The 19,932-nt window shown below is 44.3% G+C and overlaps 1 protein-coding gene across 11 annotated transcripts; it reads right to left on the minus strand.

Moving 5' to 3' along the window:
* Positions 1-1,770: 1,770 nt before the first annotated feature.
* On the minus strand, positions 1,771-18,935 carry LOC121545575 (cyclin-dependent kinase 11B). Of its 11 annotated transcripts, none has more exons than XM_041856220.1 (21): positions 18,859-18,935; positions 18,161-18,208; positions 17,638-17,771; positions 17,042-17,181; positions 16,711-16,838; positions 16,449-16,590; positions 15,833-15,972; positions 13,998-14,132; positions 13,748-13,846; positions 13,430-13,537; positions 13,225-13,299; positions 12,792-13,021; positions 12,483-12,573; positions 10,728-10,849; positions 10,387-10,492; positions 9,968-10,089; positions 9,636-9,743; positions 8,659-8,775; positions 8,059-8,207; positions 2,625-2,814; positions 1,771-2,401 (listed from the first exon to the last, which is right to left on the minus strand). In XM_041856220.1, the coding sequence occupies exons 3-21, from the start codon at positions 17,746-17,748 to the stop codon at positions 2,309-2,311; spliced, it is 2,406 nt and encodes an 801-aa protein (XP_041712154.1). In that variant the 5' UTR covers positions 17,749-17,771; positions 18,161-18,208; positions 18,859-18,935; the 3' UTR covers positions 1,771-2,308. The 11 variants fall into 11 exon arrangements, with proteins under 11 accessions (XP_041712154.1, XP_045065470.1, XP_041712144.1 ...); XM_045209535.1 differs by having other exon boundaries at positions 15,833-16,011; positions 16,711-16,889; positions 18,859-18,934; XM_041856210.1 differs by having other exon boundaries at positions 16,449-16,593; positions 16,711-16,889; positions 18,859-18,934.
* Positions 18,936-19,932: the final 997 nt, after the last annotated feature.

Genomic DNA, 19,932 nt, shown 5'->3' on the forward strand with positions numbered 1-19,932 from the left:
AGTAGCCTGGAATTTCGAATAAATGTAACTAGCCTAGCTACTTTATGCCATGGGTAATGCATTCTAAAAGCTACTGCATCAATGCATGCCATCTACACAAAAATATAAACGCAACATGTAAAGTGTTGGTCCCATGTTTCATAAGCTGAAATAAAAGAACCCAGAAATGTTCCATATGCACAAAAAGCTAATTTCTCTAAAATCTTGTGCACAAATGCATTTACATCCCTGATAGTGAGCATTTCTCCTTTGCCTAGATAAAACATCCACTTGACAGGTGTAGAATATCAAGAAGCTGATTAAACAGCATGATCATTAAACAGGTGCACCTTGTGCTGGGGGACAATAAAAGGCCACTAACGTGTGCAGATTCGTCACGCACACAATGCCACAGATGAGACCTCAAGTTTTGAGGGAGCATGCAATTGGCATGGTGACTGCAGGAATGTCCACCAGAGCTGTTGTTCATTTCTCTACCATAAGCCGCCTCCAATGTCGTTTTAGAGAAATTTGGCAGTACGTTTAACCGGCCTCACAACCGCAGACCACTTATAACCACACCAGCCCAGGACCTACACATTCGGCTTCTTTACCTGCGGGATCGTCTGAGACCAGCCACCCGGACAGCTTATGAAACTGTGGGTTTGCACAACCGAAGAATTTCTGCACAAACTGTCAGAAACCGTCTCAGGGAAGCTCATCTGCGTGCTCGTCGTCCTCACCAGGGTCTTAAGCTGACTGCAGTTCGGCTTTGTAACCAACTTCAGTGGGCAAATGCTCACCTTCGATGGCCACTGGCATGCTGGAGATGTGTGCTCTTCACGGATGAATCCCGGTTGCAACTGTACCGGGCAGATGGCGTCGTGTGGGCGAGCGGTTTGCTGATGTCAACGTTGTGAACAGAGTACCCCATGGTGGCGGTGGGGTTATGGTATGGACAGGCATAAGCTAAGGACAATTAACACAATTTCATTTTATCTATGGCAATTTGAATGCACAGAGATACCGTGACGAGATCCTGAGGCCCATTGTCGTGCCATTCATCCGCCGCCATCACCTCATGTTTCAGCATGATAATGCACGGCCCCATGTCGCACGGATCTGTCCACAGCTTCCTGGAAGCTGAAAATGTCCCAGTTCTTCCATGGCCTGCATACTCACCATGTTTGGGATGCTCTGGATCGAAGTTGCGTAAACCAAAAACATTGTTTGCAGTCACATGAACTGTTTGGACCTTTATTCAGATATGGAAAACCTAAGACATCCAGCTAGTTTTGCTATGTTTAGGTGGAGCCAATGCTTTTCCTACTCATTTGACACATCAGGTGTAATACTCCACAGAAGGGCTTAGAGGGGACTTGCAGATAAAACTGATTAATGTATATGTCAATTTCTGCTGGTTCTAAGGAGTACCCAGACGAGGGAACGTTTTGCAACTGTTCCAGTCCGAGCAGCCAGCCGTCTCCCAGGAATGAGACTGTACTGTTTATTTTCCTCCAGCTAGAAATCAAAGAATTTATTGGTTTAGTCCTAAAAATCACAAGCCACTTTAACAACAAAGACAGAAGTCTGGGGCTCTTTCCCCTGAAAGAACTAAGTCCTGAGACAAAGTGTGCAGAGCAAAGAATTACATCACTCTTGGACGGTTACTATTGAGCTGGGTTCAAGGCTGGAATTGTTTTGGGACTCAACGTCCCTTCTTTTTTTCTTTGGCAGGCAGTGTGTGGTGCTGTTTGCTTAGCTTAGACAGCATTTATAAATACCAGCAAAAAGGTTTAACATTTTATTTCTAGCAAAAACATGTCCTGGTATGTTAGCCGTCAGTCATACGGTTAAGTCCTTACAATATGATGGATTGATATGGATCTAACGCTGCTTCATTATTATACAGTAGCTCCAGTACTCAGGAAATACCAACCACTTAAAATCTGGTCCTCTTCCGCAGTGTAAAAAAAGATGGAAAACAGAAAGCCAACATGAGCTAAGCTACTGACAAATTGTAGTTTTGTTTCGATGCACTTGTCAGAGTCGAGAATGTTAAAATAATTGACGGTTTAACTGTTGGGATTCATCCATACGGAAAGAGACATTAAGCGGGTTTGTCCATGGTTCATGTCATGTGACGACCAGTCTGTACCCTCACAGGGTCACAATGAGGGCAGTAAGATGACCCCTGACACCGGAGGCCATTCCCACAATAAGCCCAGCCACATTAAAAACGACATGTCCCATGATTAATTGTCTGGTCAGGTGACCAGGCTAGTCTGTCTCTTCCCATACACAGGGTGTCCTGTCCTCCATGTGTAGCTCAGAACTTGAGGCTGAACCCTGGGCCCACAGCAGAAGCCCCTTGGTTGCTGGTGGTCAGATGGAAGCCTGTGTCTTTCAGGTCATCGTCACCCTGGAGAGAGGACAAGCCACACACTTTAGCTGATGAGGTAAATTGCTGTTATAATAATAAACAGAAATAATGTATTCTAGAAACATAAGTAGTAAGCAGTGGGAGAATGTCTCGACAACACATAGTAAAGTGCTGTAGGTCAACAATCTGTGTATGACAGAAACTGAGCTCAGATGTCAAACCCTAGGTCGACATAGGGATGTAGAGTTAAACTCAGCCTCACCAGCTGACTGTAGCCCAGGCCTCCCTCGGGGGGGCGCGGGCTGGTGCCCCTCTTCACCCTCTGTTGCTCGCTCTTGGCAGGCCAGGTGGGGAACATGGACGGGTCGATGGGCTGTGGCGTCTCCCGGAAATACTCGTGCTTCAGTGCCTCGTCCGACAGGATCCTCTTGCTGGGGCAGTAGGTGAGGAACCTTGGGGAAAGGGAAAAGGTCAAGGCCAGGGGCGGCAGAGGTCACTCAAAATGGCAGCACTTCTGTAATCTGTTTTAGAGCTTCCACAGAGCACATGGGGTCCCTCTCCATAGTCTAAAGCGGCGTCCTTTCCCTCATCTCATCTGAACACACAAGGTAAGTGAAAGCAACAAGGCTGACACAATGCAATCTTGACCTTCCGGGATTAATAACATTGTTTTGAATTGAACGCCTTCCAAGAGTTGTCTTTCGCCTGTCCAGTTATTTCACATCAGAGAAGTTGGAGAGATGCCGATGAGAAGAAGTCCCCTTTAAACTATTGAGATTAGGGCTTACCCTATTTAGTCGACTGGTCGATTGTTTGGTCGACTGAGATTTCTTTAGCCGAGCAGTAGCAAAAAATAAAATATCATGGTGTACAAGACACCTGTCTGATTCACGCCTGTGAGTGGACTTATCCATTGTGGAGGCAGTGGGGATGGCACAGTCCATCAGTCTACGACATGTGCTACTGAAACTGTATATAGTTATATTACATAAGAAAAATGGAGAAACACTAATAAAAATAATATTATTTTATAACAAAATGCGCTTTCTCCCGCTGTTGAATTGGTGCCTTTTCCTAGACCATGTTGCTATGTGCATAATAGCAAAGTTAACCAGCATATTGGTGTTGAGAACAATGTGGCGGAGGCAGCAGCAGAATGAGATGAGAAAACAGCCCTTGCCTTATTGTCTAAGAAAAGTGAGGAGCGAGGAAACCCTAACTTAATTAGGTCTATAATCAGTAGCCTAACTGTTAAATGTGCCTGGCTTTATACATCAATAAATCTACAGAAATAAGACAGGTCCTGCTTCTGTTGCCTGTTTGAGTGTTTGTTTAATAGCCTACTGATTCCGTGAGCACCAAGCCTCACTCAACAACATGTCAAGTAAACTATTTCACAAATTCAATCTTTGCTGTAATAAAGGATTTACACCTTTTTCCCCATTAGAACAGCCTCTGGTATTATTTATAATTGATTTAGTGTTCAGACTGTTCCAAATTGTCAGAAAAATAATATTTATAATAACATCACTCCTTTTTCTTGATCTCCTTCTTATTGTTATTTACATTTTAGTCATTTAGTAGAGGCTCTTATCCAGAGTGACTTACAGTTAGTGAGTGCATACATTTTCATACTGGCCCCCAGTGGGAAACGAACCCACAACCCTGGCGTTGCAAGCACCATGCTCTACCAACTGAGCTACAGGGGACATGATGTTATGATCATAAGTAGTGTCATTAACATTAGTAGGCTTTAAGATATGCTATAGGTCAGGCCCCATTGTACCCAATTCAGACGGGATTAGTTTTACTGGGGGAGGTCGGGTAATGTAATTATGTGCACGAGCACAAAACACCACATCTGTAATTTTAGTCTGGTCTGTACCCGCCATGGCAGTAATTTTTACATGGCAGGAGAGTAACAATTCCAGACTGAATAGCCTACTGTTTTTTGGCAAACTTCAAGGTTCTCTGATAATACTAGTCCTGTGCTAATCGACATCCCTGTGTTTTGAGAGAAATGTCTGAGTTTGACAGGTGTTGCTCGCGGTTTGCACATGAAAACAATAACTGATTCCATAAATTGAACTAAGTGCTGCGCATAAGCTATATATGCCTATTAATTGAATATTGCCAAATGCATCAGTAAAAAAATAGAGCCTATTTAATGCAACCCTTGCTGTTAATAGATAGCAAAGCAGCATACAACTGACTTAAACGTTTGGAAATGATAAGTTAACTTTCTCATCCATAGCCTTAAAACGCATCTCAAGCGCAATTGCACTGTTTCGCTCACATCTGAAGGCTGGGGGGCATTTAGGACGTACTGCGGATCGCTAAAATATCCTAATGATTATGGTCACACTTCCTCAATTCAAATATTATGTCGACACTATATGAATGATGGTTTGGTATGGTTTAGAAACTTGGGAACCAAGCTAGAGTTATCAGTGTAGCCCGATCACCTGGACATGTTGAAATACTGTATATTCACGCCTAGAATAAAAACCTCCAGGCTTCCGTCATAACTGTCAATTTATAAATAATAAATAAATTTAAGAAAACGAATTACAGGGGGCAATTTGGAATAAAACTAATCCCGTCCGAATTGTCCTCTAGAATAATGGATATTCTGTAGTAGTAATTACATAACCAACGTTCTCTAGTAATACTAGCGCCGTACAATAGGTCTTTGGTCACGTGCACAAGATGCATACGTGTCACGTAAAGAGAGAGCAAGGGTTGAGGGAATAGGGAATATTTTTCCTAAACGAATGAGGGATTTCGGTAACAGAACTTTCCCGTTAGAAATGGCTGTAATTATGTTGCAGCTTCAGCAACACGGACAGCGCGATAAACACTTTGATGTTCTGTGGTGGTCGCTGCAGCAGGGAGGAGAAAGAGACAACGGGTGCTAGTCACACCAGTCACTCACTGTCTTCATTTTTTAAATATATATATTTTTAAACACAGCACAGCAAGTCTGAGCCTAGCCCGGCACAATCAAATCAATTGCTGGTCGGACTCCCTCTAGTCATTTGTGTGTCTTAATTATTTAACCAGACAAGCTCAGTAAATATAGTTGATTTGATTAAAACACATAGGATGTGTCAATATATGGAAAAAATACACGTGTTAAAATGTAGACCAATCAATTAGAACAAACCAAGATTTGATTAGAACAAACCAATATTTTATTTTTGTGGGGGCCAGCCCTAATTCAAAACAGTCTATGACTAGGGTGGCTGGAGTCTTTGACAATTTTGAGGGCCTTCCTCTGACACCGCCTGGTATAGAGGTCCTGGATGGCAGGAAGCTTGGCCCAGTGTTGTACTGGGCCGTACGCACTACCCTCTGTAGTGCCTTGCGATCGGAGGCCGAGCAGTTGCCATAACAGGCGGTGATGAAACCAGTCAGGATGCTCTCGATGGTGCAGCTGTATAACTTTTTGAGGATCTGAGGACCCATGCCAAATCTTTTCAGTCTCCTGAGGGGGAATAGGCTTTGTCGTGCCCTCTTCACGACTGTCTTGGAGTGTTTGGACCATGATAGTTCGTTGGTGATGTGGACACCAAGGAACTTGAAGCTCTCAACCTGTTCCACTACAGCCCCGTCGATGAGAATGGGGGCGTGCGCAGTCCTCTTTTTCTTTCTTCCTGTAGTCCACAATCATCTCCTTTGTCTTGATCACGTTGAGGGAGAGGTTGTTATCCTGGCACCACACGGCCAGGTCTCAGACCTCCTCCCTATAGGCTGTCTCATCGTTGTCGGAGATCAGGCCTACCACTGTTGTGTCGTCAGCAAACTTAATGATCGTGCCTGGCCATGCAGTCATGGGTGAACATGGAGTACAGGAGGGGACTGAGCACGCACCCCTGGGGGGCCCCGTGTTGAGGATCAGCGTGGCAGATGTGTTGTTACCTACCCTTACCACCTGGGGGCGGCCCGTCAGGAAGTCCAGGATCCAGTTGCAGAGGGAAGTGTTTAGTCCCAGGATTCTTAGCTTAGTGATGAGCTTTGCGGGCACTATGGTGTTGAACGCTGAGCTGTAGGTGTTCCTCTTGTCCAGGTGGGAAAGGGCAGTGTGGAGTGCAATAGAGATTGCATCATCTGTGGATCTGTTGGGGCGGTATGCAAATTGGAGTGGGTCTAGGGTTTCTGGGATAATGCTGTTGATGTGAGCCATGACCAGCCTTTCAAAGCACTTCATGGCTACAGACGTGAGTGCTACGGGTCGGTAGTCATTTAGGCAGGTTATCTTAGTGTCCTTGGGCACAGGGACTATGGTGGTCTGCTTGAAACATGTTGGTATTACAGACTCAGTCAGGGACATGTTGAAAATGTCTGTGAAGACACTTGCCAGCTGGTCAGCACATGCTCGGAGTACACGTCCTGGTATGTGAGATGCACACTTCGCCACAGCCCTAAACTCTCCCCCTACAGCCTGGTGCCATGGAGGAGTGTGATGTTCCAAACTGAAACAGGACTGCCATGTCCATCTGGAAAGCCTACACACTCCATGGATAGACTGTTACTCCAGTCCAGTCCTGCGGCTGAAGGCAGTCCGGACCACAGGCGGTCAAGGTCTAATGAGACGGCTAGCAGCCACTGGCCAGGGGTCATTGCACTTCCTGGGTCATGTGACTGTTGCTGCATTCCACTCAGTTGGACTGGTGTCAAACTTCACCCAAAAGCTGACCCCAGCCCCTCCCTTGGCCGTACATGGCCACCCATTACAGGTGTGTGATGTAAATAATAGGGGTGTGAATGTTTAAACTAAATTGATATCGTCAGCGTTTAGAAAAAATCCCTAACTGAAAAACCATGTTTGTTTTTTCTCACAAAATGTAAATCACTGTGTAGTTATCACAAAACATATTATTTGCCGTGTTATAGCCTAACTAGATGATCTGCTATAAAGGCCTGGGGAAAGTTATGTAATTTAAATAAAACCAGGGTGGAAAAGGTGAACTTAAGGCTACTTTGGTAAATATGCGAGATACAGATTACCAAGACATATGCGCATGGTTCATTCTGCCTGCCTCATCCTCTCACCATCTTGCTGGCTCGCCTGCTCCTTCTCTTCGCTAATGATGCTAGTGTGTTCAGTCTTCGGTCTGTTGCGTGTAAAATATCCTAGCCTACTCATTTATGATAGGCCCTGCTTTACTGAAGTTGTGAGACACATGCAACCCAATAAATAAAAACCAAAGCTGGTCTGTCTGTGAAATGCAACACAGGTATGGAGGAGGGCTGAGGTACTTTGATGCAACGCCAAGAGGCTTCTTCTCTGTCCTGTTTATAGTCAGCTTGCCAAGAGTGCAGTGACTGAAGCAGAAGACATGGCGAGCATATCACAGGGCAGACCTGACGGCAGACGCACATTACATCAAGGCATAGCAATGCTGATGTTAAACCCCCTGCTGAAAGAGTAAAGAGCACACTGCCGCAGACACACACACACACACACACACGTGCACATTGATGCATACACAATAGTCTTTCAGGTTGATGGATAATTAAGAATTAGGTCAAAATAATGCATTCACTAACTTTAGATATACCGTTCAATTGAGGTTGAATTTAGAGTAAGTCTGAGGTTTGGTGTAAATAGGTTAGTAATGAATAGTGTTGTAATTAACCATGTGGTTGAGATGGTTAGAGGTAAGTGCAAGGCTGAAGTTGAGTAGACGTACTTGTTCATGAGGTCGAAGCCCTGGTCTGAAAGCAGGGCTCCGAAGCGCTTACGCATGTTGTTGTAGGGGTACTCTGTGAAAGTCATCTTCTTCACGGCAGGGAGCTCGTTGTAGCCCGGCCAAATCTTCTCGCTGGGCGACCCCAAGTCCTGGCGAGAACACGCATCAACACACAGACACAGAGTTAATGTGTGTGTGTGTGTGTGTGTGTGTGTGTGGGGGGGGGGGGTCCCCACTTTGTCTGGTATGTTAGGAACTGCTAAGTGAGGAGTACTGGAGCACAGTCAAGAGCACAGCTTTTAATCAGAGTTTTACAGTTTACCCAGTCAGACAAGACTGTTACATCACACTGTATCTAAAAGAGACTGGGTCATTGTCGCTTTCTGAAAAATAGATTGTGTCGTCACATGAAATCCATTTAATCCGACTATATTCTATTCATAACTCTGCCACCCTGTGGAGAGATCATAAAACTGCAAAACTCACAAAAACACATGTGGTGGCTATCAAGAATGTATTCAGATGTAGGCGTGGGGGTAAAGTGCTATTACGTTCCAGACAGTATGAAGTAAATGGACTTCTTGATCAAAATGAGCTAACCTTAAATATCTTGTTAATTTGGTCGATTTCAGATTTTCCAGGGAAGAGAGGTTTCTGGGTAAGGAGCTCTCCAAATATGCAGCCCACAGACCACATGTCCACAGCTGTGGAGTACTCCTGTGGAGAGAAAAACACACACACTCGCTAAAACCACAGTATTCCAAGGAACAGATAGCACTACACAAGTCTGGGTTGGAGTGTATAGTCTGGGCGTGGACAACCTTTGACTTGGTGCTGTGTGTATGTAGTCTTGGGCTATGTTCAGAACCGCATACTTCTACACTACTTGAAGGTGTACAAAGTATGTGTTGTGTTGTCTGGGTGTGTTAAGGTTCACAGTCAGGTAGGGACTTATTTAGGGTTTAGAATGGCACCATTTTGACTGTAGAGGGTCTTTGATTACTTTTATGTTTCTTGAGACGTTTTGACTCAGAAGTAGTTTTTTTGAGTCTGTGTAGACCAGAGGTATTTTGACATAGTATTGTTGTGTCTCCGAATGCAGGTGTGTAATCTCGTTCCCAGACACTTCCGCCCAAATGCGAAGAGTCTGGTGGACCAACACGCCAAACTTGGCCTTCGTTAGCCAATACAGAAAGACCATCAGAAACTCCTGGTGCATAGGCATTAGCTTAATCTACCAACCAATCATCTCCCATAACACCTTCCACCTAAACTAGTACACCACAAGCACAGAGCTACGCTTTGCAGTCATGTGATTCGCAAATTTCTTTATTAGGACAAATACTTTACTCAGTAATGTCACTCCCATAGAATTCTATGGTCACTCCCACCAAGGCCAACTTTGAATCGTTGATATGCGCTGCGCTCAATAGCCTGGGAACGAGGTTAGTTACTGTGTGGCTATGTTGCCCCTGAGACACTGATCAAAGGTCGGTTTTGCATGTCATCCCACAAATGGTAATTAGGATTTGGGGAGGGTAAACTGATTCTAGATCTGTGCTTAAGTTTCGACTCACCTTGGCTCCCAGCAGCAGCTCTGGAGAACGGTACCACAGGGTCACCACAACAGGCGTGTAGGGCTTCAGGGGAGAACCATACTCACGGGCCAGACCAAAGTCCCCCACCTAGAACAGCGCAACAAACATTACAAAGATGCCTATGAGGCAAGCACACACTCTCACACACATTAAAGTCATTATTCTTTGTCATCAACAAGCCTAGAGCCTAGTATTTCTTCATCCGAGCCATGGATGATCTAATCCTCATCTGAAGTTCCCAACCCACAGTGGTTTTAATATTAATATAATGGGACATAGAATAATATAATACAAGAAGACATCTAGGGCACCTTAAGGATCCCCTTGTGACTGAGCAGCAGGTTGGAGGTCTTCAGGTCGCGGTGGAGGATCCAGTTGTCGTGGAGATGGCGGACGCCTCGCAGCAGCTGGATCATCAGGGTCTTCACTTCGCCTGAGGCCGACGAAAAAGAGGAAACGAGAGAGACAGGAGCTCATAAGCTTACATTAAAACAATCATTTAAACCCCAGACCACATTGCCTGGGAAGAAGTACTAACCCTTGTGGTAGCATGGTCACCACAGAAGTATGACTACATTTGCTAGGTAAACAAAGAGAACCCACCAGAGCACACATTTCATTTTAATTCGAAACAGAGCACCACTTACCTAGCCACATGACATGGGAAAATGGCTGGCGGACATAAGCGTACTGTATTTAGTCCAACTCAAACTGTATCCCACAAAGTTACCTGGCAGGAAAGGCTGTTTCATGGTCTCCATCAAGCTCTTCAGGTCGTGCTCCACGTAGTTCATAACAATGTAGATCTTGTCCATGTTGCTTCCAACAACGATTTCCTAACATGGGAGAAAACAGGATTAAGTACAAGTTCAGCTAGCACTAGTATACCTTGCTATTTTATCCTTTTTTTACCACCATTTTATAACTTGAATTTGTGATACACTTTCGGATGAAAGGAGCTAAACAAAACTAATTTCTAAATAATATTGAGGGGGCTTCCTCTGAATCAGGTGTGTGCTGCTCACCATAGAAATAGAATACCAATATGAGATGTATTTCTATGCTCCTCACCCTGACAGTGACGATGTTGGGGTGCTGGGCCTTCAGAATGGTATTGATCTCTCTCAGAGACGTGATGGGGAAACCTTCTTTCTCCTTCTCCATCTTCAAACGCTTCAAGGCCACAATCTCATCTGAAAGGGAAAGGCATGTTTTAGTGTGTGTCGGAGTCCAGGGATGGATTGGAAATCGATTGCAAGGTAGCCCACATACAGTGCATTCGGAAAGCATTCAGACCCCTTGACTTTTTCCACATTTTGTTACGTTACAGCCTTATTCTAAAATTGATTAAATTGTTTTCTACACACAATACCCCATAATGACAAAGCAAAAACAGGTTTTCAGAAATGTGTGCAAATTTATTAAAACAGAAAAATGACATTTACATAAGTATTCAGACCATTCACTCAGTACTTTGTTGAAGCACCTTTGGCAGCGATTACAGCCTCAGGTCTTCTTGGGTATGATGCTACAAAAGCTTGGCACACCTGTATTTGGGGAATTTCTCCCATTCTTCTCTGCAGATCCTCTCAAGCTCTGTCAGGTTGGATGGGGAGCGTCGCAGCATAGCTATTTTCAAGTCTCTCCAGAGCTGTTCGATCGGGTTCAAGTCCGGGCTCTGGCTGGGCCACTCAAGGACATTCAGAGACTTGTCCCGAAGCCACTCCTGCGTTGTCTTGGCTGTGTGCTTAGGGTCATTGTCCTGTTGGAAGGTGAACCTTAGCCCCAAGTCTGAGGTCCTGAGCACTCTGGAGCAGGATATCATCAAGGATCTCTCTGTACTTTGCTCCGTTCATCTTTCCCTCGATCCTGACTAGTCTCCCAGTCCCTCCTGCTGAAAAACATCCCCACAGCATGATGCTGCCATCACCATAGGGATGGTGCCAGGTTTCCTCCAGACGTGATGCTTGGCATTCAGGCCAAAGATAATCTCTTTTCTCCTGGTCTGAGAGTCCTTTAGGTGCCTTTTGGCAAACTCCAAGTGGGCTGTCATGTGCCTTTTACTGAGGAGTGGCTTCCGCCTGGCCACTAGCATAAAGACCTGATTGGTGGAATGCTGCAGAGATGGTTGTCCTTCTGGAAGTTTCTCTGATCTCCACAGAGGACCTCCGGAGCTCTGTCAGAGTGACCATCGGTTCTTGGTCACCTCCCTGACCAAGGCCCTTCTCCCCTGATTGCTCAGTTTGGCCGGGCGGCCAGCTCTAGGAAGAGTCTTGGTGGTTCCAAACTTCTTCCATTTAAGAATGACGGAGGCCACTGTGTTCTTGGGGACCTTCAATGCTGCAGAAATTTTTTGGTACCCTTCCCCAGATCTATGCCTCGACACAATTATTTCTCGGAACTCTACGGACAATTCCTTCAACCTCATGCATGGCTGGTTTTTGCTCTGACATGCACTGTCAGCTGTGGGATCTTATATAGACAGGTGTGTGTGCCTTTCCAAATCATATCCAATCAATTGAATTTACCACAGGTGGACTCCAATGAAGTTGTAGAAACCTCTCAAAGATGATCAATGGAAACAGGATGTACCGGAGCTCAATTTCGAGTCTCATAGCAAAGAGTCTGAATACTTATGTAAATAAGGTATTTCTGTTCTTCATTCTTAATACATTTCTAAAAACCTGTTTTCGCTTAGTCATTATGGGGTATTGTGTGTAGAATGATGAGGAAAACAATTAATTTAATCCATTTTAGAATAAGGCTGTAACGTAACAAAATGTGGAAAAAGTGATGGGGTCTGAATACTTTCTGAAGGCACTGTACCTGTTTTTTTGTCCTTGGCCCTGTACACCACGCCGTAGGTCCCTTCCTCGATACGATTAAGACACTGGAACTCCTCGACACTGCGACACCCCTGGAAAAGACATGAAACCAATGTCAATCAACACGTCGATTTGGTGTGTGTACAGGTCTGGGTCAAATATGTATTAGCTTTGTCAAATACTTGAGCATTTCTTGGAATATTCTATTGGGCCCCATTGTACCGGGCAAGCTAGGTCAAGCGCACCTCAGGTATTTGAAATAAAACAAACAGGTATTTGACCCAGGTGTGGTGTGCTTCCAAACACAGACCTGTAAAGCTGGCAGGTACTTGGGCAGCTCCTTCTTTAGCTCCACCGGGGAGATGGGGGGAGAGTCGGGGATGTAGTTCTCCTCAGGCTCAGGGGTGGCTGAGTGGGAGTGAGACACCGACTGGGGGGTGACGTCTCCCTCCCCTGCCTCCGCCTCCTCCTCCTCCTCCTCTTCCTCCTCCTCCTCCTCTCCACTTTCTTCAGTGTCGTGGTCAAACCGGGACTCAGGCACTGTGATGGTTAATGAGGGGGCAGTTATAACTTATTGAAACAGGACAAAATAGCATCTAGCAGCTGGTTGAGTAAGAACTCCTAACCTTTTTAGATAAACAAGCTTCAAGACCAGTCAAAACAAACTTTACTCTCAGACATGACATAATAATAATACCTGTTCAAATGACTGCCACCAGACAAATGGGGTGTGAAATGCCTACCTGGGGGAATATGGTTGCTGTTCTCTCTCTCTTCCTCAAACTCTTCCTCAGACCGCTCGTCTTCACTCACGTCACCTGAAACACAGACAATGGGTGGGTCAGAACCATATCACTGTGACAACACCGTAATGGTAGTAAGGGATAAGACATGCGCACGATCACGCACACAATCACGATAACACAGACACACACAAATTCAGCAGACCTGCAGTCTGGTCAGATTCTCCTGAGCCTGAACCCGATTCCTCTTCCTCTCCCTCACTGCTAGATCCATCTTCATCATTCTCCTCATCGTCAGAGCCCGACCCTGAGCCTAGGGAAGAGAAATCCACTCCATGTCACCGCCAAACTACCCACATTGACATATAACACAAGGAGATGTGTCTTGACTGAATATCTATAACAGAACTCTGTTACTGATTTAACATCAGTAGGAGTGTGCTTTGTTTTCATTCCTTTTTTGTGATGCCAATCTTGTGTAAAGTGACAGTGGGGTATGTTGCAACTGTAAATGAGTGTCTACCTAAGGAGGACTCTCCTGTACTTGTCTTCCTCTCGCTGTCACTGATGTCCTGGAGGTCAGAGAGAAGGTCCTTGTCCTCAGGCTTCTCATCCTTTGCCGCTGGACCACAAACACAACACAACATGAGCACCCTATTCACACAGAACAATTACAAGTCATGGATTTAATTTATTTTACTCTTAACTAAGTTTTGAAATTAACTACCATCAAAGCAATATTATCTAAAACCATCTTGATTGGTTAGTCTCACCAGCAGTTCTGCGTGGCTCGCTATTGTGCTCCGGTCTATCCCGGGGAGCCTGGTTGGGGATGGGGCTGCGGCTGCGGTGGCTCTGTTTGGGCTTCTCACCGTACTCATCGGGCAGCGCACGGTGGTGGGACGGAACTATCAGAGGGGGACAACACATTTAGCTTCCTTCACCAATAATGTGTCCTTACATACATCAAAAGACGTACAGTACCAGTCAAAGGTTTGGACACACCTACTCATTCAAGGGTTTTCCTTTATTTTTTACTATTTTCTACATTGTAGAATAGTGATGACATCAAAACTATGAAATAACACATATGGAATCATGTAGTAACCAAAAAAGTGTATAACAAAATATATTTGAGATTCTTCAAATAGCCACCCTTTGCCTTGACAGCGTTGCACACTCTTGGCATTCTCTCAACAAGCTTCACCTGGAATGCTTTTCCAACAGTCTTGAAGGAGTTCCCACATATGCTGAGCACTTGTTGGCTGCTTTTCCTTCACTCTGCCGTCCGACTCATCCCAAACCATCTCAAATTGGGTTGAGGTCGGGGTATTATGGAGGCCAGGTCATCTGATGCAGCACTCCATCACTCTCCTTCTTGGTCAAATAGTCCTTACACAGCCTGGAGGTGTGTTGGGTCATTGTCCTGTTGATAAACATATTATAGTCCCACTAAACCCAAACCAGATGGATGGTGTATCGCTGCAGAATGCTGTGGTAGCCATGCTGGTTAAGTGTGCCTTGAATTCTAAATAAATCACAGTGTCACCAGCAAAGCACCCCCACACCATAACACCTCCTCCTCCATGCTTTACGGTGGGAAATACACATGCGGAAATCATCCGTTCACACACACCGCGTCTCACAAAGACACAGCGGTTGGAACCAAAAATCTCAAATTTGGACTCCAAACCAAAGGACAAATTTCCAACGGTCTAAAGTCCATTGCTCGTGTTTCTTGGCCCAAGCAGGTCTCTTCTTCTTATTGGTGTCCTTTAGTAGTGGTTTCTTTGAAGCAATTCGACCATGAAGGCCTGATTCACACACAGTCCCCTTTGAACAGTATATGTTGAGATGTGTCTGTGACTTGAACTCTATGAAGCATTTATTTGGGCTGCAATTTCTGAGGCTGGTAACTAATGAACTTATCCTCTGCAGCAGAGGTAACTCTGGGTCTTCCATTACTGTGGTGGTCCTTATGAGAGGCAGTTTCATCATAGCGCTTGATGGTTTTTGCGACTGCACTTGAAGAAACTTTCCAAGTGCTTGAAAAGTTCCGTATTGACTGACCATGTCTTAAAGTAATCTCTTTTGTTATTTGAGCTGTTCTTGCCATAATATGGACTTGGTCTTTCACCAAATAGGGCTATCTTCTGTATATCCCCCCTACCTTGTCACAACACAACTGATTGGCTCAAAAACATTAAGGAAAGAAATTCCACAAATTAACTTTTAAGTAGGCACACCTGTTAATTGAAATGCATTCCAGGTGACTACCTCATGAAGATGGTTGAGAGAATGCCAAGAGTGTGCAAAGCTGTCATCAAGGCAAAGAATAGAATCTCAAATATAAAATATATTTTGATTTGTTTTTAACACTTTTTTGGTTACTACATGATTCCATATGTGTTATTTCATCGTTTTGATGTCTTCACTATTATTCTACAACGTAAGAAATAGTAAAAAAATAAAAAAAGAAAAACCCCTTGAATGAGTAGGTGTGTCCAAACTTTTGACTGGTAGTGTACATTCACGCACACTATAAAGCTATAAACTTGAACCTTACGTGTGTGTGTGTGTGTGCGAATGTGCATGTGTAAAGCCTGACCTTCTCGGCGCACCTCGCGCTCTTTCCGGCGCTCCTCTGCCCTTCTCTCCCTCTCCTTCTGCTCACGCTGCTCCTTCTGCTGCTGCTCGCGGAGCTTGCGGTCCCTCTCGCGCTGGCGCTCCACCTGCTCCAACCTGTCCCTGTAGTCCGGGGAAGACGGGGGAATCCTGTCAGGAGCTCTCCAGAAACCCAAAAGCCACCCACCCCACACCGTTAATGTCTGCTTCAGGGAAGGGGAAGAGTACAGCATACAGTGTGACAGGTAACTGCACAGTAAACATGATGGCTGACCACAGTGTGACTGTTTGAGGATCTGCACGTTTAAAAGGTAGACTAAGCAATATGACATCTGATGTTTTTTTTTGGTGGTCTACGCTCTTGAAACTGTTTTGTTCAAACTTGCCCCACTCTTGGGGGTCATATTCTGATTGAGGTGTACAGTATGAGAGGCCACTGATAAACAGACATGTTGACAACTTCATACGTTTGAACACAAGTAATTTATTTGTTCTGTAGTACATATTTGCTAATACAAGCCACGCTAATACACACGTGTGTGTGTGTGTGTGTGTGTGTGTGTGTATATTTGTGTGTGGTCACAGTAGTCAGTGGTCACCTCTCTCTGCGGGATTGGGCTCTGGCCTGTTCCCTGCGTTTCTGCCTCTCCCAGTCTCGCCGGGCCTTGTCTTGCTCCTCCCACTGCCGCTTTCTTCGCTCACTCTCCCTGTCCTTGTCTTTGGGCCGCACGCGTTTCCCTGCTGCTGTGATAAATACAAAATGTGACAGCGTGCTAATAGGTGCTACATATGCATAAATACAGTTTAACACCACACTATGCAGCATTCTACAGCGATACACGTCCCAGGATGGCAACGTACCTCCTTCAGCAGAGTGACTGCGGCGGCGTCTCTTGTCCTTTCTCTTCTCCTCCTTTCTGTGGTGAGATTTGTCTTTTCTGGTAATTTGCTGGGGAGGCTTTATTGCCAGCGATTCATCCTCTTCTCCCCTGGAATTGGGAAGACTGTCTAGTGCCAACGACTCAACAAACAGGCTGCCCCTGTGCATAGCAGGGTGGCGTTCAGTTGGGACAAAAATGGGAGAAAATGTATTCAAAGGAATAAGTTCAGTTTTGAAACATTTTTTCTCCATTATCGGGCCCGCCTGAACGTGACCCCAATTCCCACGGCTCTTTTTTCGCATCCCCTTTACCTGTCCTCTGTGGAATCTTCCCGTATGTACGGGGAATTCCGTATTGTTATTTCCATGTTTTTATCCCGTAGTTCTCCTTCTTCCGGAGTGTCCCGTTTGGCTTCCCGATCATCCGTCTGTGGAACAGGGCACGGAACGCACTGGACAAGACATGAGAAAGAGGGGACATTTTAGACCCACCCCCCCAAAAAACATGTTCTAAAAAAACACTGTATGGTAACCATAACAATGATTGATTGCACATAAGGTAAGATTATAATAAGTTTGAGGCACTAGTACAAGTACAGCTCTAGTCTGTGTGATACATTTAGATAAACACGATACACGATTAAGTCAAAATGGGAACCAGCATCCTCTGATGGGGGAAGAGAAACAATGTGCCCCAAATCAACCCCTAGCCCATTGTCAGGTGGAGATCTGAGCTATCGGATATGTGTAAGCAAAATGGCAAACATTTCACCTAGTTTATCAGGGGGCAAGGTGGAGCCATTTCCACATTCCTTATCCCAATCTCTTTTCAGATCTCCTCAAGTGTATAGGGGGTACTAGGGTATAGTGGTCAGTTTGGGGCACCACAGCATTTCTCTTCCGTTTACATTTTTCAGACGTTTGGGCTCCGTACTCTCCTCCAGCTCCCTTCTGCGTTTCTTCTCTTGGAGAATTTCGTCGAGTGTTTTCACTTTCCAGGTGTCCTTTTCGTCCCCCATCAGCACCCGCTCGCCACCGCCTGCTACAGAGACAGAGACCCCCTGCTTCAGACTAACACTGAGGACAATGGAAGAGCAGTGTGCACTGAGATGTGTCATATTAGTGGCAACTGTGGTATTCATGTTCAAATATTTAATTTATGTTCATTAGATATGTGATGTAGGCCTGCATGTAGCCTTTGGACAGTACATTATACAGTTCAATGCATGCGTTTCATCATTTGAGCAAAGGTGTACATAGCTACACACACACACACTATTTCGCACCTCGGGACAAGAGGGTTGTACGAATAAGAATTTGATGGGTAATAATAGATGGTCTTGCCCAGGATATATATATATTTTTTCTCCATCGTATAGGGTTGTAGGGGAGAGGAGGCTCAAGTTTGTAGCCTATAATTTCTGTTGTTACCTGAGTAGCGCCTCGTATCTTATCCATAGCAGTAACGTCACACTTTCACTGGTAAAAAATAAACAAAAAACCAATCCAAAAATGATGGAAGGAAAACGTCGGGGTGATAGAAAGGGGGAGAGAAGTCATACGTCCAAGTCAAATAGAGATCTACACACACGTTGCGTGAAATCTCACTGAATCTATAAATATTACTCGCCTACACTCCTTAACAGTCTGTATTACGTTACATTATCGGGATACTGCCTAACTAGCTAAGTAGCTTTAATTCGCTAGTTAGCTAGCTAGGCCCGTTGACATAAATAAACCAATTCTAAACGTTACGTAATGCCATTTAGCTTACAGCTAACGGTAGCGTTAGCAAAATTCTCAATTACTAATAGCTACTGTAATATACTAATAAGTGGTGGTCGTTAGCTAGCTAGGTACACTTTCAGATGTTAACTATCTGTGCATGCGTCTTGTAACTAGTTAGCTAGTCAGGTACAGAGCCATATATATATATATGGCTCTGGTCAGGTTCTAACGTATGCTAATAAGCTAACATTAGCATTGGCGAGAAATGAAAGCGCTGGTTACATTACGTTTTAGGTTTTTTCAGGAGCAAATTATGATTGAAATTCGTCTCCTCTCAATAAATCTGAAGTGGGTTAACTGAACGCTTTCGAATCCTTCGCATTACAAGTGATTCAACAAACCTGAAATATGCTCCGCGCAATCTTGGACCACCGGAAGACTCAAACGCTTCCTTCTTCTTTTTCCGAGGTCATTCAATTACTTCCAGTTAATATTTCTTCGCTGGTTTTTTTAAGCTAAGTGGACACCTTAATGCCATCACCTGGACAGGAGTTGCAACTGTTTCTAGGTGCAAAACGACGGATACAAGCAAACAAAAAAACAATTTCCAGACCTAATGCAGTATAAAAATCTATTTTATTAATCATGTGTATGCTGTACATTATCGATTATTAAACATCATTACACCTCATAAAATTCACATTAACAGCTCCCCAAAATATACAATTAGGACCCTCATTGACAATTTTAATGAACATTTCCCCTTTTTTTGTTGTATTAGCAGTAGGTCTATTTTTATATATTTTCATCCCTTACCAGGGATTGACATTAAGGGTTGCCCTATTGCCTGGGGCAAGTTAATTGAGTAGCCGTGTAAGCCTGCCCTGAGGTCAGAATATCTTCTTTTTTTTTTTATGTGAAAATAACCAAACTGCAAAGAATTTCAGTAGCCTCCCAATTGTCTAAGTGAAAGACAGACAATTGATGGTATTTATGGGAGTCAGGCAAGTTGAGCCTGCTCTGAATTCCAGTATTGATCTTTTTTATTTCTACCCTGTTTAGGTGAAAGGCAGGCAATATATGACATTTCTGTAAGTAAATAACTCATTTACATTTTCGGCAAGTGATCATAATCTTCGGGCAAACAAAACATACTCTTGACTTGCACGATGGCCTTTCAGACTTGAATGTCAATCCCTGCTTACTCCTACACAATACTTCTCTCTTTCATCCTTGTGACTCACAGATTTTGAGGTATAATATTGTGACATATTGCTAGAGGCATTAATTAAATGAGAAAAGTGGCTATAAATCAGTGTAAAACTACTATGTCCGGTTCATATGACAACCAACAACACAATTCTTTTGGGGAATGCATCAACATGAAATCTCAGTCCACAGGTTTCTTTAAAAAAGACAGAGGCCTCTCTTTTATGAGTGATACAGTACTTACAAAATACAACCAAAAAACGAGG

This window comes from Coregonus clupeaformis, chromosome 30, assembly GCF_020615455.1.
Source record: "Coregonus clupeaformis isolate EN_2021a chromosome 30, ASM2061545v1, whole genome shotgun sequence".
NCBI classification, from domain to species: domain Eukaryota; kingdom Metazoa; phylum Chordata; class Actinopteri; order Salmoniformes; family Salmonidae; genus Coregonus; species Coregonus clupeaformis.

Excerpts from the sequence above, each read along its gene's own strand:
- LOC121545575 (XM_045209533.1), bottom strand. The coding sequence starts at position 17,748 with ATGGGGGACGAAAAGGACACCTGGAAAGTGAAAACACTCGACGAAATT. Across the intron at positions 16,012-16,448 it reads GCCCAATCCCGCAGAGAGAG|AGCTCCTGACAGGATTCCCC; the intron begins GTGACCACTGAC and ends GGGTTTCTGGAG. Across the intron at positions 8,208-8,658 it reads AAATTAACAAGATATTTAAG|GACTTGGGGTCGCCCAGCGA; the intron begins GTTAGCTCATTT and ends TGTTCTCGCCAG.